General features: G+C 36.9%; 2 protein-coding genes across 3 annotated transcripts in view; both read right to left on the bottom strand.

Annotated features, from left to right (window-relative positions):
- The window catches only part of LOC127643776 (TBC1 domain family member 1-like), a 129,160-nt gene extending 128,162 nt beyond the window's left edge, over positions 1-998 (bottom strand). For both annotated transcript variants that reach the window (XM_052126649.1, XM_052126650.1), the window contains exon 1: positions 823-998. The gene's annotated coding sequence lies outside the window, so the exon portion shown is untranslated. The remainder of the gene's footprint in view (positions 1-822) is intronic.
- A 4,709-nt stretch (positions 999-5,707) lies between these two features.
- LOC127643777 (phosphopentomutase-like) overlaps positions 5,708-15,073 on the bottom strand; it is a 29,685-nt gene continuing 20,319 nt past the window's right edge. The window contains 5 exon segments of the mRNA XM_052126653.1: positions 5,708-7,604; positions 10,041-10,174; positions 10,310-10,499; positions 10,602-10,731; positions 13,267-13,360. Coding sequence (XP_051982613.1) covers positions 7,502-7,604; positions 10,041-10,174; positions 10,310-10,499; positions 10,602-10,731; positions 13,267-13,360 — 651 coding nt within the window. The 3' untranslated portion in view covers positions 5,708-7,501.

Raw genomic sequence — 15,073 nt, 5'->3', positions numbered from 1 at the left:
TGTACATATTTTGCTTGATTTTCCTTTTAATAACATATTTCATTTATATTAGATATGGCAACATCCCCTGTCAACAAAAGACACTGTAATAAAATACACAGAGATTAAGCTGTAAAAAAAATTGGGGGTAACCAAAAATGTGTTTCATGTTGCTTCATCTACTGTTTAGTATGACTGTATCAACCACTATGTAACACAAAAGAAAGTCATTCAGTTCCGGTAGAAATATTGCCTATAATAGTAATCCACCCTTCTGAATGAACTTTACCCTACTTTATAGCTCTTCAACAACAATAAGAAAGCTTTAGAAGAATCATGCATCAAGTGGCTGTTTTGTAAGATAACCTCCAATGTCATGTGAAGGTCACGTTGTTAATCGGAACAATGTGTGATATTGGCAGAAATGTTCCTACTTCAACAATCTGAGATCTGTTCCTCAAGAAGTGCATGGCCAAAGTGGATATTAATAGCCAAGCATGTAGGAATACATCTGCTATATACAGAAGGGTCAACAGAAAGTTTCTCTAACAACAAGCGATGGCTAAAAAAAGAAATATAAAAAGAAAAGAAAGTAGAGTAGAGTAAACTCGGTTTAGGAAAGGTTGAACTCACAAGCCATAACAACAAAACATATATCAAGAATTTAAGTACATGTGACAAAGTCATACTGTAGGATTATTTCAGCGACATCTTTGCATACAAGATTTTGCTATGAAAAAAAAAATCGTTTTAAAACGTTAACATCTTATAATAAATACTATTCGTGTTAAAAATAAATCCAAATCTTGTGCTTACAGACTAAAAGTTTCAACTTTCGCTTACCTTTACGCACAATGAACCAGTTCCGTAAAGTTGGAAATATCACAGATTCGAATTTCACGGATCAATAACTCAGAAGCGAAACGTTGTTAAAACACAAAAGACGCATCTTTACAACCGTAAGATACAACCTATTTATCAAAACTAGCCGTCCTCCGAGCTGGACAAATAAAACTGGTCTCTGCGTGCAGCCGGTTGTGAGACGAGTGCGCAGGGACCGTCTACAAAGTGCAACTGCAACACCGAAAAGCGATACTAAAACTATATTCAATAACTTCACTCTTACAAAGTGTAGTTTCACCAAACTCTTTTCACACATCAGTAGTCTTGTTATACTACAACACTTAGTTAAGAAAAAATGGCTTTTGCATAATTCTGGGGAATTTTTATTAGGAAAAATATTCAATAAATTTACCCTTATACAGTGCAGACTAGTATCATCAAATTCAATTCACAAATCAGTGGTCTCCTGTTGGTTATACTACAACATTTAGTTTGAAGAAATGGGCTTTTGCTTAATTTGGGGGAATTTTTTTGGGAAAAATATTCAATAACTTTCCTCTCATGCAGTGTAGTGTCACCAAAATCAGTTCACACATCAACAATCTCCAGTTGGTTATACTACAACACTTATGTTGGAAAATTGTGCTTTTGCATAATTTTGTGGAATTTTATTAGTTAGAATATTTAATAACTTTATTATTATACAGTGTATACCATCAAATTCAGTTTACACATCAGTCATCTCCTGTTGGTTAAACTACAACACTTAGTTAGGAAAAAGGGCTTTTGCATCATTTTGGGGAATTTTTATTAGGAAAAATATTCAATAACTTTACCCTTATACAGTGTCACCAAAATCGCTTCATACATCAATGGTCTCCTATCTGTTATATTACAACACTTAGTTAGGGAAAAAACAAATGCCGTGCCAACTGAAATAAACATCTGTCCATATTAAATTAGTTTGTGATACTATATTTTTATTCAAGACAATATTTATTCACAGTGTAGTCTAGGGCACAATGTGTAGTGGGACAATTCCAGCGTCTGTTACACAAGCATCCCTGGAGTAACTATAATATATGTATATATGGGTCTTTCATAAATTCACATTTGCCCACCCCTTCAGACACTACTACACTACTGCAAATACACCAGTCCACCAGTTTGACCAAATCACAATATTTTATACTAATGTAACTTGGAATCCTCAGCACAAAGAGAACTGGACAACACTTGTCAAAATGATTGTATATCTTTTCAGTTATTGGTCACAAAAACAAATGGAGCTTCACAAATAAATATTTTTATTTTGGGACTGTAATGCTCCAAAAAACTGTTCAGAGTAAATCACAATTATCAACTACTGACCACTGGTAAGGACTCCTAAACTTTCATACTTTTCCAAAGAAGCAGTAGAGTAAATATATAATGGGTTGTATGTCAATTCATGAAAGAAGCCTAAACCAGTGTTCTGGTTTGTGGAAAGCAAATAGGACACATTCTTACATAGAGTGGTGTTGGCGTAGTGGCTAAAGCACGTAACTGTTAATCAGAAGGTTGCTGGTTTGATCCCCACAGCCACAACCATTGTGTCCTTGAGCAAGGCACTTAACTCCAGGTTGCTCCGGGGGGATTGTCCCTGTAATAAGTGCACTGTAAGTCACTTTGGATAAAAGAATCTGCCAAATGCATTTAAATGTAAATGTAAATGTAGTTTCAGTGCTAAAGAGATTCTGGATAAAATTCATCAAAATTAAGCAATCTTAGGTGGTTTCATATAACCATCAGGGATCTCCTGGTGTTTGATGTGAATTTGGTGCCACTACACTTTATCTTAAAAAATATTAAGAATATTATAAATTAAGACATTTGAATATTTTTCCTAATAAAAATTCCCCAAAATTATGTAAAAGCCTTTTTTCTAACGTGTTGTAGTATAACCAACATGAGACCACTGACGTGTGACCTGAATTTGATGGTACCACACTGTATAAGAGTAAAATTATTGAATATTTATTTCTAATAAAAAAATCCCCAAAATAACGCAAAAGCACATTTCTCCAAACTAGGCATTGTAGTATAACCAACAGGAGACCGCTGATGTGTTAAGTGATTTTGGTGACACTACACCATATGAGGAATGTTGTTGAATATTTCTCCCAATAAAAATTCCCCCAAAATTATGATAAATATTTTTTTCCAAACTAAGTGTTGTAGGATAACCAACAGCAGACCACTGATGTGTGAAAAGAGTTTGGTGAAACTACACTTTGTAAGAGTGAAGTTATTGAATATAGTTTTAGTATCGCTTTTCGGTGTTGCAGTTGCACTTTGTAGACGGTCCCTGCGCACTCGTCTCACAACCGGCTGCACGCAGAGACCAATTTTATTTGTCCAGCTCGGAAGACGGCTAGTTTTGATGAAAAATATGTTGTAACGCGTTGTTTATCTTACTACGGTTGTAAAGAGGCGCCGTTTGTATTTTTAACAACGTTTCACTAATGAGTTATTGATTCGGGAAGTTCAAATCTGTGAAAATGTTTCCAACTTTAAAGAACTCAATGAACCGACTCCTAGAGGAAGTGCTTGAATAACGGTCCGTTTCGTATTTGATAATAATGGTTATAACCCGATGGCATTCTGCAGACTGATCCTTCTCTAAAAGTAGTCGATGGATTACTGTAATCACTAAATCAGTCGCTCACAATGGCAATAACGAGACCGTAGATTGATTACATGTATGATGACATGCTTGGTTACGCGTTAAGGAAGTCTTCTCGTGTGACGTTTGAATGGACGTCTTATGATGTGCGGAGAGATAGAAGACCTTGACTGCACTATAGGCCTACAAGTAGCCTACATTAGATGGCAATCTGTGAAAAGAAAACATATAAAAAAATAATTGAGTCTGTTTGGAATTAGGTCTAGCCTACACTTCGCAGTAGCATGGACGTTTTCTGATGTTAATAGCTATTTTGAAAACTAAAAGTCTAAGTTTGGTTTAGCGTTAGAGCTGCTAGTCTATGTACATTTTAGTAGCAGTTCACTGTAATTACAGTGTTTATGTGTATTTGGGTAGTTGGCAAATCCTTTTGGAATGTTTCCCTGGATCCAGCGCCGCACCTGCCGCAAACTGTCCCATTATTTATTTATTCCAGCGCGCGCGTCCTGTGAGCGCGCTTGACTGCAGCAGCTCTTCGTTTACGACACAATGTTAAAGAAAGTGCTCTGATCTACAGTATCTTCAGGTTTGTGTAAAACAAAGTTAAAGTAAACTCCAGACCTCTGTGAGCTCCACACACCGCACTGCCAACGGTTCTCTAAATAGAGCATCGTGTAATAACCACGGAGTCTCCTTTAATTAATTAATGGAAAGTTTATAGGCCTACATTATGGCATAACAGGCAAATTGTGGGTTTTAAAAAATACAAATTACACAATTACTAATTACACTAATGATAAACTTGGTCAAATATAGACCAAATGTAGAGTTAAACCAACAGATGTAAAAACAATTTAGAGGAATGCCAAATTATTAAAAATGTAAAATAAAAAAAATAAAATAAATTGTTCTGATGACATCTTCTAAGTTTAATTTCATACATCTCTAAAGGTGCTGAAAGGTTGAGCAACTTTGCTTGAAAAGTAAAAATTTTATAAATATAAATAAGAATAAAAACACATTAAAAATAAATAATTATATATATATATATATATACACACACATATACATAAAATAGATCTACAATACCCTCTGCTGGCCTTGACAAAACATACAGGCAATTATCTAGTTTCACTGTCTAGATTCACAGATAAGCTTTACCTTGAATTTTGAGTAATGGATTAGTTTCCAATAATTTCTAATAGCCTACTCTGGAAAGTAAAACTCAATGAAGAACTCATGAAAAATTTTACTTTTTGAAGTATTAATAATTTAACAACCATTGATCACATACCAAAAATTAAATATACAAAATTGTAACAAAACACAAACACCACTGGTATTCCTGGGCCTTAAAAAACTAAAGGATTCAGTGTCATACTATAAATTACACTAAGGACATACTTTTTCTAACAAGGATGTTGGATCAATGCTGGATCAAAGGCATGAAAATATGTATTTGTTTATGTCATTTGTTACTCAAATTTGCACCCTTCTTCACACACTCCCACAGTGATAAAGAAAAAATTAATTGTTACAATTAGCTGTTTATTGATTCAAAATTCTGACAAAAAAGCATCAATAGAATGTATTAAATATATTAATGTGGGATAGTTCACCCACAAATGAAAATTCTATCATCATTTACTTACCTTCATGCCTTTCTAGATGTGTATGATTTTCTTTCTTCTGCAGAACAAAAATGAAGATTTTAGAAGAATATCTCAGCTCTGTAGGTCCATACAATGCAAGCTCTAAAAAGCACATAAAGGCAGCATAAATGTAATCTATAAGACTCCAGTGGTTTAATCCATGTCTTCTTAAGCGATCTAATTGATGTTGGGTGAGAACCAAACAAAATATAACTATCTTGCCATTGCAGTCTTTAGACACAATCAAGAGTTCAAGCTTGATAACACTTCCTATTTCTTGGCATGCGCAGAGTACTAGATGGTGCTAGAAAGTGTAATCAAGCTTAAAATAATGATCATCAAGGAGTCTGCTGATGTTTTATAATTATAGTAAAAAAGGAGTTATATTTTGGGCTGTTCTTGCCAAAAACTGATTGGATTGCTTCAGAAGACATGGATTAAACCATTGGAGTCTTATTGATTACTTTTATGCTACATTTATGTGCTTTTTGGAGCTTCAAAGTTTTGGTCACCATTCACTAATATTATATGAACCTTCAGAGTTGAGGTATTCTTCTGAAATCTTTGTGTTCTGCAGAAGAAGAAAGTCATACTCATCTGGGATGGCATCAATTTGAGTAAATGATGTGAGAATGTTCATTTTGGGGTGAACTAATGTTTTAAACTGAAAAGGCAACTGAAATGCTTTAAATCACATGAAAAAAAATGCCAAATGAACAGGTGTATTCATATATCCAGTGGCTTAGCATTTGGGCCTAATATATTAGGAGATTTATTTTGTGTTACAGAGTATATTGAAAGGTACAGTATTTTCTGTTAAATTTCAGACCCAAAACCATTTGCCTAAAAAATTAGTTGCCTTATTCTAACACACAAAAAATCAATTAGGTCATATAACTCTATTTAATAAACAGTTTTGACTTTAGTCTTCTTTTCAAATGTAAAATATTCCATACATGCGAATCCTGCTTACTTCACAGATAAATTATGGAATGAATTGCTCAGGTTTGGCATTTAAATCGCTGATCAACATTTACTGACAAACCACGAACAGATGGAATGAGAATGCTATGGAATCATGTAAACCAACTACTATAATTCAGATATCAGTTTCTTCCACAATAAGGCTGTTATAGCACTTACAGAACTTACATAGCACTGCTTTCATCAGCAGGTTTTTTGGAAAAACCATTCTGGATTAGAAAATTACTGATTGCATTCAATAGTTGTTATTTTGCAGTATTTCCCTTGTGTATCGCATGTTGTATGATGTTTTTCAGTTGTTTGCATTTTAAAACCATAACCAGATATTTGTCCCCTGCTCCAGCACATGGAATAATTTATGTCAATTAACTCAACCAATCTTTCTACAGAATTAAATGACTTTTACATTATTTCAAACATTCTTCCTTTTCAACATCAATACATTCACAGTTCACAAGGTCGTAAAGGCAAATGAAAGTTGTTGTTTTTCTTTTTCTTATTATTTCATCTTCTAGCTTAGGAAACTGAGAGGTAAAACAATGCCATGTACATGGTTAAAGGAATAGTTCATGCAAAAATTAAAATTCTCTCATCATTTACATCCTAGATGTGACTTATTTTCTTCTGCAGAACATAAACTAAGATTTCAAGATGAATATTTCAGCTCTGGGGGGCAATACAATGCAAGTGAATGGGTACCAAATGTTTGAAGCTCCACAAAGCAGTGTTTAAAATCCAGTTTTTAAATCCCTATATCTTCAGAAGTGATATTATTGTTGTGGGTGAGACACAGATCATTATTTAAGTAATGTTTTACTGTAAATTCTCCTCCCTGCCAAGTAGGTGGAGATTTGCATGAGAAGAATGTGGAAGTGAAAGTGGAAATGAAAAATATTTTTTAAGTATAAATATAATTATTCTGTTTCGCAACCACACCTATCATATTGCTTGTGAATATATGGATTTAACCACTAGAGTTGTATGGATTACTTTTATGCTGCTTTTATGTGCTTCAGGAGCTTCAAACTGTTGGTACCCATTCACTTGCATTGTGAGGACCTACAGAGCTGAAATGTATCATGCAGTAGAAAGGATGTCAGAAACATATGGGATGGCATGAGGATGAGTAATTAAATCAATTTTTATAATGTTGGGGTGAACTATTACTTTAAGGAGGCAATGGTAATGTTTATGTGGTTACAGCTACATGATCAAAAAGTTTTCTGGTATCAAAATCAAGTGTTTAAAGACGTTGCTCAGATTTAGACTTAAGAATAGGCTATGTAAGCATTAATAAAAGTGGCTCGGTATGGTATGTTAAGACTAAGAGCAGAAGTAGAATGTTCAGAATTTATTTGTAATTCTTTGCAGTACTTTGTCACACTGGTCTTGGAGTCAAGCTGTTTTTCTCAGGTTGGAAGAAGTCGCTCACAATGGCATCAACCAAGTTATCCAACTCAGTCTTCAACTGGTCAAGATCACTAGAGGAAAGAGAGAAAGAAAATGAGATGGTTTATGCATGATTAATGAGTTATGATTAATTATATTATTATTAATGAGTTAATAATTGCCAAAAGTGATGTTACTGAATTATTAAAGAAGTGCCAAGATATTGATTATGTCTCTATGTCTTTTGTTTTGAAAAGTGAAGTGTGTAATTGACCCTTCGCTCAGCTCTGACCCCCTCAGTTACCATTGCTCTCACAGACAAGCTTTGAAGAAATTAGCACAGGAATAAATAGGAGATTGCTGTGAACGGCTCTGCAGAATATTCTCATAAGATGAATGGATATTACTAGTCTTTTTAAATAAATTGTTAACAACGTAATGTGATTAAAAACTGAATCAGAATAGAGACAAACGATTACTAGTCACTTGACAAGGGATAATTGTCATTTGATAGTGATTACACACCTGATAACATTAGTGAAAGTGAACAAAACTGCTCATAATATGTCTACAACACACTAATATGGTGCTGTGAAATCTTTATTTATTTTCACCTCTTATTACCTGATTAAATTAATTAATGTTAAGTTATATTAACTTGTTAGTTTTAATTTAGCTCTATATTGAAGATTTATTTAAAGATTGAAAAAAAAAAAAAGTAAAAAAATAATGTGGCTGTGTCTCGTTTGGAGGCTGTGTCCTCCGTAGGTCGCATTTGTCGGCCGTATACGTCATCGAGGCTGTCTCGTTTCAGAAAAGTGAGCAGGACACAACTACTTCAAGGAATAATAATCGTAATATTCGTTCTTTATTCCAGGGTGATGTCATCAGCTCCCCCAATGTTGTTCCCTATTGGTCTAATTTTTTTTGACAACTTGAATTGGGGATATATATGGAATTTACCTTACAAATACCTGCTTACGAATAAAGTAAGAGAAATCCCCTTTAAAATTTTACATAGATATTAACCTGCTAAGCAATATCTCCTTAGGTTTAAACTTGACATATGTGTTAACTGCTCTTTATGTGGTGTATGCCCAGAAACAATGGCACACCTGTTCTGGCAATGTCCCTACACCAGCACTTTTTGGAAAGATTTGTCCCGATACATTGCTGGTAGGCTTTTCGCTAATTTCTCTCTGTTATGGAGGGAACATGTGCTGTTTGGTCTCCATGCTAACAAAGGTAAAATTCAGGAAGAAGTATACCTAATTAACTTATTGATCATTTTGGGGAAATATCATATTCATAAAGCCAAATTTAGTCATTCTAAACCTTCCTTTGTTGCTTTTGGTAAAGAGACACAACAGCACCTTAAATACATCTATGACTCTAAAAATAAGAAGGCTGCTAAAACCATTCTGTTATGTACTATCTTTAATGTATTTATTTGATTCTCCCCCTGGCTCTATGTTTGTTTAATATGCTGTATTCTGTATTAATGACGTTTTTGTATGTTCTTACTATTTGTTTTGTTAAACTTCAATAAAGAAAAAAAGAAAAAGCGAGCAGGACACTTCCAATGCGACCTTCTTTCACGGGAATTCAGAGGATGCATGAGGTGTATCCTTCGTAGGTACTCACAACCCACAATTTTTTGCTTCGATGGAAATGTACAATAAAAAAAATTAAATAAAAAAAAAAATGCCGCCAATTTGCCCGTAAATATGATGTTCAAACGCAAGGAATGTTAATTCCCAAGTTGAAGTACCTCAGTAGATGGGTTATTTTAATATAATTAAAATAAAGTATTAGACTAAAAGTACACCTGTACAATCTTATTTTATTTTCTCTTTACATCATTATAACTCTCCTAAAATTTACCTCATACATTCCCTTCCAGAGGGACTTTGTTCCCTTCTCACTCAAAGCGCTCGCGCTTGTTAAAGAGTGGGGTGCTGTCATAGCAACCGTTTCCGTTTGTCCTACGAAGGCCATCTCGATTAAATGAGACTCGTTTAAAGGAGGACCCTCAGAATATTGCAGCCTTCAATGGACGCGTTCTACCTAGCACCCAGCCTTCGAAACGAGACACAGCCTATGTATCTCCTCTCTGGGCACCTCTTGTCACAATTATAGGTGACTTGGCAACAAGGTTTTTGCATATTTAAAAATAATTTCTATACAATTCTGAATTAAAACTACTCAAAATATCTGACTCCCACAGACTCTCATTAGAAAAATACAAACACTTGTCAGCTGGTAAGATAGGATTGGTCGGTAACACTTTTAAGGCAGGGCTTAGAAAAAGGCTAAATTTGTACAACCCTAGCAACACCAAACAAAACAGCATTGCTCCCAGATATACAGTGCCCAAATATGCCACACAATTGTTGTGATCTAAAGAACACTGAATTGTTTGGAACCATTTTTGTAATTATGTTTGGCACAGATATTGCACACTTCACCCTTAAATTGATACAAACAACACTTTAGTAATAGTGAGAAATGGTAAAGCTCTTTAAAACCTGTTTCCCGGTGCAGCACAGAGCTCGGTGTAATATTTGATTTTGGGCTCTGTACCGCTGGTCCTCATTGTAGCCACGCCCCCATTAGCGAAGGTAAAGGTGATCATGTGACTGCTCTTACTAGTGGGCAGAACCTGTGAGAAATGGTGAAAGCTATATTTATCACCACATCTGTCATAATCTCTCATAATGAATGGCATTATCATCTTGAAGAAAATCCATTATTACTACATTTCTAGTTAACTAGTCCCACATGTAGTAATACGAACAGCTTTGTTGTCGGGCTGGTTGCTGTCATAGCCGGTGGTCAGGTCTCTCACGGCTGTGACGGCAAAGCTCCCACACTCTGTAGGATAGCAATTCTCTCCACTGTAGTTCCGAAGACTCTCAAACAACTGCTTGATGGTGTCTTGATTGTGACAGATGAAGTAGGAATTTTTGGTAATGTGGTAGCCATACCTGAAAACAGAGAAAGACAAATGGTTTAATTCATCTCAAGTACAGAATTTATTTGTGGTGTCAATGTCACATTTTCTGAAATTGAGATATTTTATGACATACTCCTCATAAATGGACGTGAGTTGCTGGGACAGCTTTACGTTTTTAGCAGCCAGGTAGCAGATAATCTCGCCAGCAATAGCAGCCGCACTCACACCATCTTTATCCAAAACTGCAGGACAACACATGTAGCCTAGAACACATGAAACAAAAAGAAAACTTTGAGTTTTGGAACTTTTTACTATATATTTCCCACCACAGTGATGATGGACTTTTAAAACATACAGAAATTACTTGGTGTTTTAAAACAGAAGTGTTAATAGTTACATTGTATCACTGTGGTCAGCTCATTGAGTGCACAGAGAAAAAAAAATGGTTTCCTTCAAGCAGGCCGTTTCCTGTCATGTGAATTATGACTGTAATTATGCCCCTGCACTCAATAGTTAGGAACGTCATACATTGATCCCGAATGAACCTTCAGCATACACAATTAAAATCAGTGAAACAGCAGCAATGATGATACAGCCTCTCACTGTCCAGCGCACAATCTCTCTGTGTGAGTAATGTAGAGCTCAAATGACTTCAATTAACCTTTTAACCTAATTACTCTAAGTAATCAAATACTCCAATCAGAACAAGATGGTTAAGCTACTGGTACTATGCATTGCTGGGATAAGATTCAATTGACAAAGATAGACAGTAAAGGTTATATATTGTTTAGCAGAATTTTTTTGAGCACAAACCATGAAAATGACATACCTGAACTTAAAAGGTTGTATTTACTGGACCCTTTGGAGTATGGACACAGTTTTAATATATGTTGTTATTTTTTAAAGTTAGAGAAGCTGAAGTTTATAGTAATGGAAATATTTTGTGCTGAACATGTTTTTATAATCTAAAAAAAAACAATAATAAAAGTGCCAAGACAACCAAGAAATACAATGTTCTCAAAGCCACAAGTCTAAAGAAGTTGTTTCAAATCTGAAGATAGATCTAACAAAAAATTATGTTCCTGCAAGCTTTTTTCTCTGGAAATCGCTGCCGGTGTACAGAGTAAAATTAAGGCTCCGCCTTTCAAGACAACACAAAATCTGACTGCACTGCTAGGCTATTATGAATAAAACTATGCTGCGTTTTTAAAAATAACTTTGGAGACAGATTCATTTTGTTTACGAGACTCTAGTATATAAGATAATATACAGTTTTACAACATGAATGCTGCTCAGATTGCATAGATGTTGAAGAACAATGATGAAGGGTAATTCTTTCAGGCGAGATCTCATGTAAACAATGAAGAATATATCAATATTTCTCAGATTTATCACTTTATTGACAAAAAGTGCTATTGGATGTTTTTCAATGAACGCTTGTCATGGACATTTGACCAAAGTGTGGCGAATTGGATTCATCTGGCGATCGCATTTTCATAAAAAAGGTATGAAGTCCTGCTTTGATATTGCATGTATTCAGAACCGGGGCAGCAGGGGCGGTATTGCACGTGCTCTATCGCACAGTTGTCATGAAAAGAGAGCTGAGCCGGAAGGCAAAGCTTTCGATCTACCGGTCAATTTTCGTTCCTACCCTCACCTATGGTCAACTTGGTTGCGAGTACAAGTGGCAAAAATGGGTTTCCTCAGAAGGGTGGCGGGCTTCTCCCTTAGAGGTAGGTGAGGAGCTCAGTCATCCGTGAGGAGCTTTGAGTAGAGCCGCTGCTCGTTTGCGTCAAAGGAGCCAGTTGAGGTGGTTTGGGCATCTGGTAAGGATGCCCCCTAGGCGCCTCCCTAGGGAGGTGTTTCAGGCACGTCTAGCTGGGAGGAGGCCTCGGGGAAGACCCAGTACTAGGTGGAGAGATTACATCTCCACACTGGCCTGGGAACGCCTCGGGGTCCCCCAGTCAGAGCTGGTTAATGTGGCTCAGGATAGGGAAGTTTGGGGCCCCCTGCTGGTGTTGCTGCCCCTGCGACCGGACTTCAGATAAGCGGTTGAAGATGGATGGATGGATGTTTTCATTTGTACTCCTGGCAAAAATAACTAAATTGCTGTTTCTGGAGCATTGCTATCGTGAAACAGAGATCGGATATCAAGGTTGAAACCTTAGACCTTTGAAAAGATGAATAATTTGTTAAAATGAATTACATTTATAGATGGTAAATTAAATAATTACAATTATAGACGGTAAATTATATGTAAGCAGAGTGATGTCACTACCGCGTACGGTCAACAGGAAACAAGAACTGGTTGTAACCGGTTCCATTTTTAATAGAATACTGGAACTGAATAAGTTTCATGACAATCGCTTCTCTTAACAGTTCTGAAATGTCTGCATTCTTCTGTAGATGTGGACAGACCATAACTTATACATGCATCTGAACATTCTGCATCTTATTTTATGTCATCGGTGCACAAGAATCGGTGACAGATTCACAGTTGACAGTACTTTTGAGAGTGTTATTCATTGTTTTGTTTTTTTCCCCAAGAATTTTATAATATTGTTGCATAATTTATTGTGTTTCATCATTTGACAACAGGCTGCTGAGGGCAGTACATGCAAAAAGAATAGAGATGTCCTTTTTTGAATAATGGAGACAACTTAGCAATTCTTCAGCTTTTGGTGTTTTAACCTAGGACATTTGTGTCCATATGTTTAACCACTACCATTAAAATGGCATAAATGCATAATATATACATTTGAACAATAATTTTTTGTAGTCTGTGGAAATTAATGTACCGATGGCTTCCTCAAAGGCAAACAACACAGTCTTTCCTTGATCCATCAGCTCTCTGGCTCTGTTTCCCATCCACTTAAAGCCTGTAAGTGTCTCCTGGATACCAAGAGAAAGAGAGACATGCAGAGAGTTAGAAACCAGGAAACTGATTAGAGAGAAAGAAAAAGAGATCAAGTGTTCCAAAAAGTAGTGAGGTGCCTTGCTGTCTCCTGCCTGCATAGGTAGTTGTCTTCTAAGGCAGCATCCTTACTGAAATGAAGCCTCATAAGAGACCGACTTGGAAGACTTTTATTGGTAACTGTAAAGGGATGAATGGAAAGGAAGAGGTGATAACCGACTTGACGATATAAATAATATTTTAATATAAAACTCAACCAAAAAGATAAACACACAAAGGTGTCGGCCAGCTGTTCGTAAATCTCTCTCTCTCGCACAGAAGCTTCCAGTCAGCCTTTATCCCTCTCTGAGGCTTAATTAGCCTGATTAGAAGCTGGGTGTGTGGAATCACGACTCGGCCCCGCCCTCCACCCTGCCACATTCTTCCCTTGTTCTCTCAGGCCAGGGAGCCCCCGGCATGACGTACACCCCATCTGCTGGCAGGTCATCCCCATCTACCTGGATGGAGGAGACAAGTGGAGGGAAAAAATAAATAAAAATTGGCACTGTGGCAGGGCGGAGGGCGGGGCCGGGTCATGATCCTACGCACCCGGTCCCGTATTAGGCTAATCAAGCCTCTGAGGTTTAAAGGCTGACTGCAGAGTATTGTGCGGTAGAGAGAGATCGTTAGCGGACATGTCCGTCATGTGTGTGTTTATGTTGTCTTTTAAGTTTACCATTAAACTATTATTTATATCGTCAAGCCGGTTCTCGCCTCCTTCTTTCCATTGATCCCTTCACAGGCGATCGTGCCAAATTAACAAAACATTTAAAAAGAGAGAGAAAGACCAACACTGAGTGGGGGAGAGAAAGAGGGGAAAAAACACTTACTCGCTAGTTCTCTGATACGCTGTAGCTTGGTCCTCGGCCACTTCTCCAACCTCTAATGGACAACAGCCGCGCCTCCCCGGGCAGACTAGAGGCAGACCTCCGGCCCCTGGCGGACGGAATGCCCCACCCCTAGCAGTGGTAACTGCTCCAGGCGGTTGGTTAAGAGCCCCTCCTCCCCTCGCGGTCGGCAGCCGTTCCTCCGCTTCCAGGTGGCCGCGGCTGCTTCGTTGGGGTGGATGGTAGTGGCGAGGACTCTAATATAGCGCATCCCTCCTCCTTCCCGGGTTTCAGCACAAGTTTAAATGGATTAATGGAAAGGAGGCAAGAACCGGCTTGACGATATAGATAATATAAATACATATAAATTTAACATAAAACTCAACCAAAAAGACAAACACACAAAGGTGTCGGACAGCTGTCCGTAAATCTCTCTTGCACTGCAGCATCCAGTCGGCCTTTATCCCTCTCTGAGGCTTGATTAGCCTGATTAGGGGCCGGGTGTGTGGAATCACAACCCAGCCCCGCCCTCCGCCCTGCCACAGTAGCAACTCCACACGTCATTCAAATAGCGCTCCTTACGTGCAGCGCACAACACTCGACTCGCAAATTATTTCAATACAGGTGACACGATACTCTAATGAGCATAAATATGCATAGCACACACACAGATTTTGGGTAAAATAGTCAGTTTTCTATCATATTAATCTATTTGTTATCGATAATTTTTAATATTGAATAGATTATAAGTATATTTATAATAAAATTTATTTATTTTCATCTGCCGTCTTGGATTTATTTTTCCACCGATCTCATAAAGGTGCA

This window comes from Xyrauchen texanus, chromosome 5, assembly GCF_025860055.1.
Source record: "Xyrauchen texanus isolate HMW12.3.18 chromosome 5, RBS_HiC_50CHRs, whole genome shotgun sequence".
Taxonomy (NCBI): domain Eukaryota; kingdom Metazoa; phylum Chordata; class Actinopteri; order Cypriniformes; family Catostomidae; genus Xyrauchen; species Xyrauchen texanus.
Note: the sequence above shows the minus strand (reverse complement) of the source record. Positions and strands in the feature narration are given on the sequence as shown.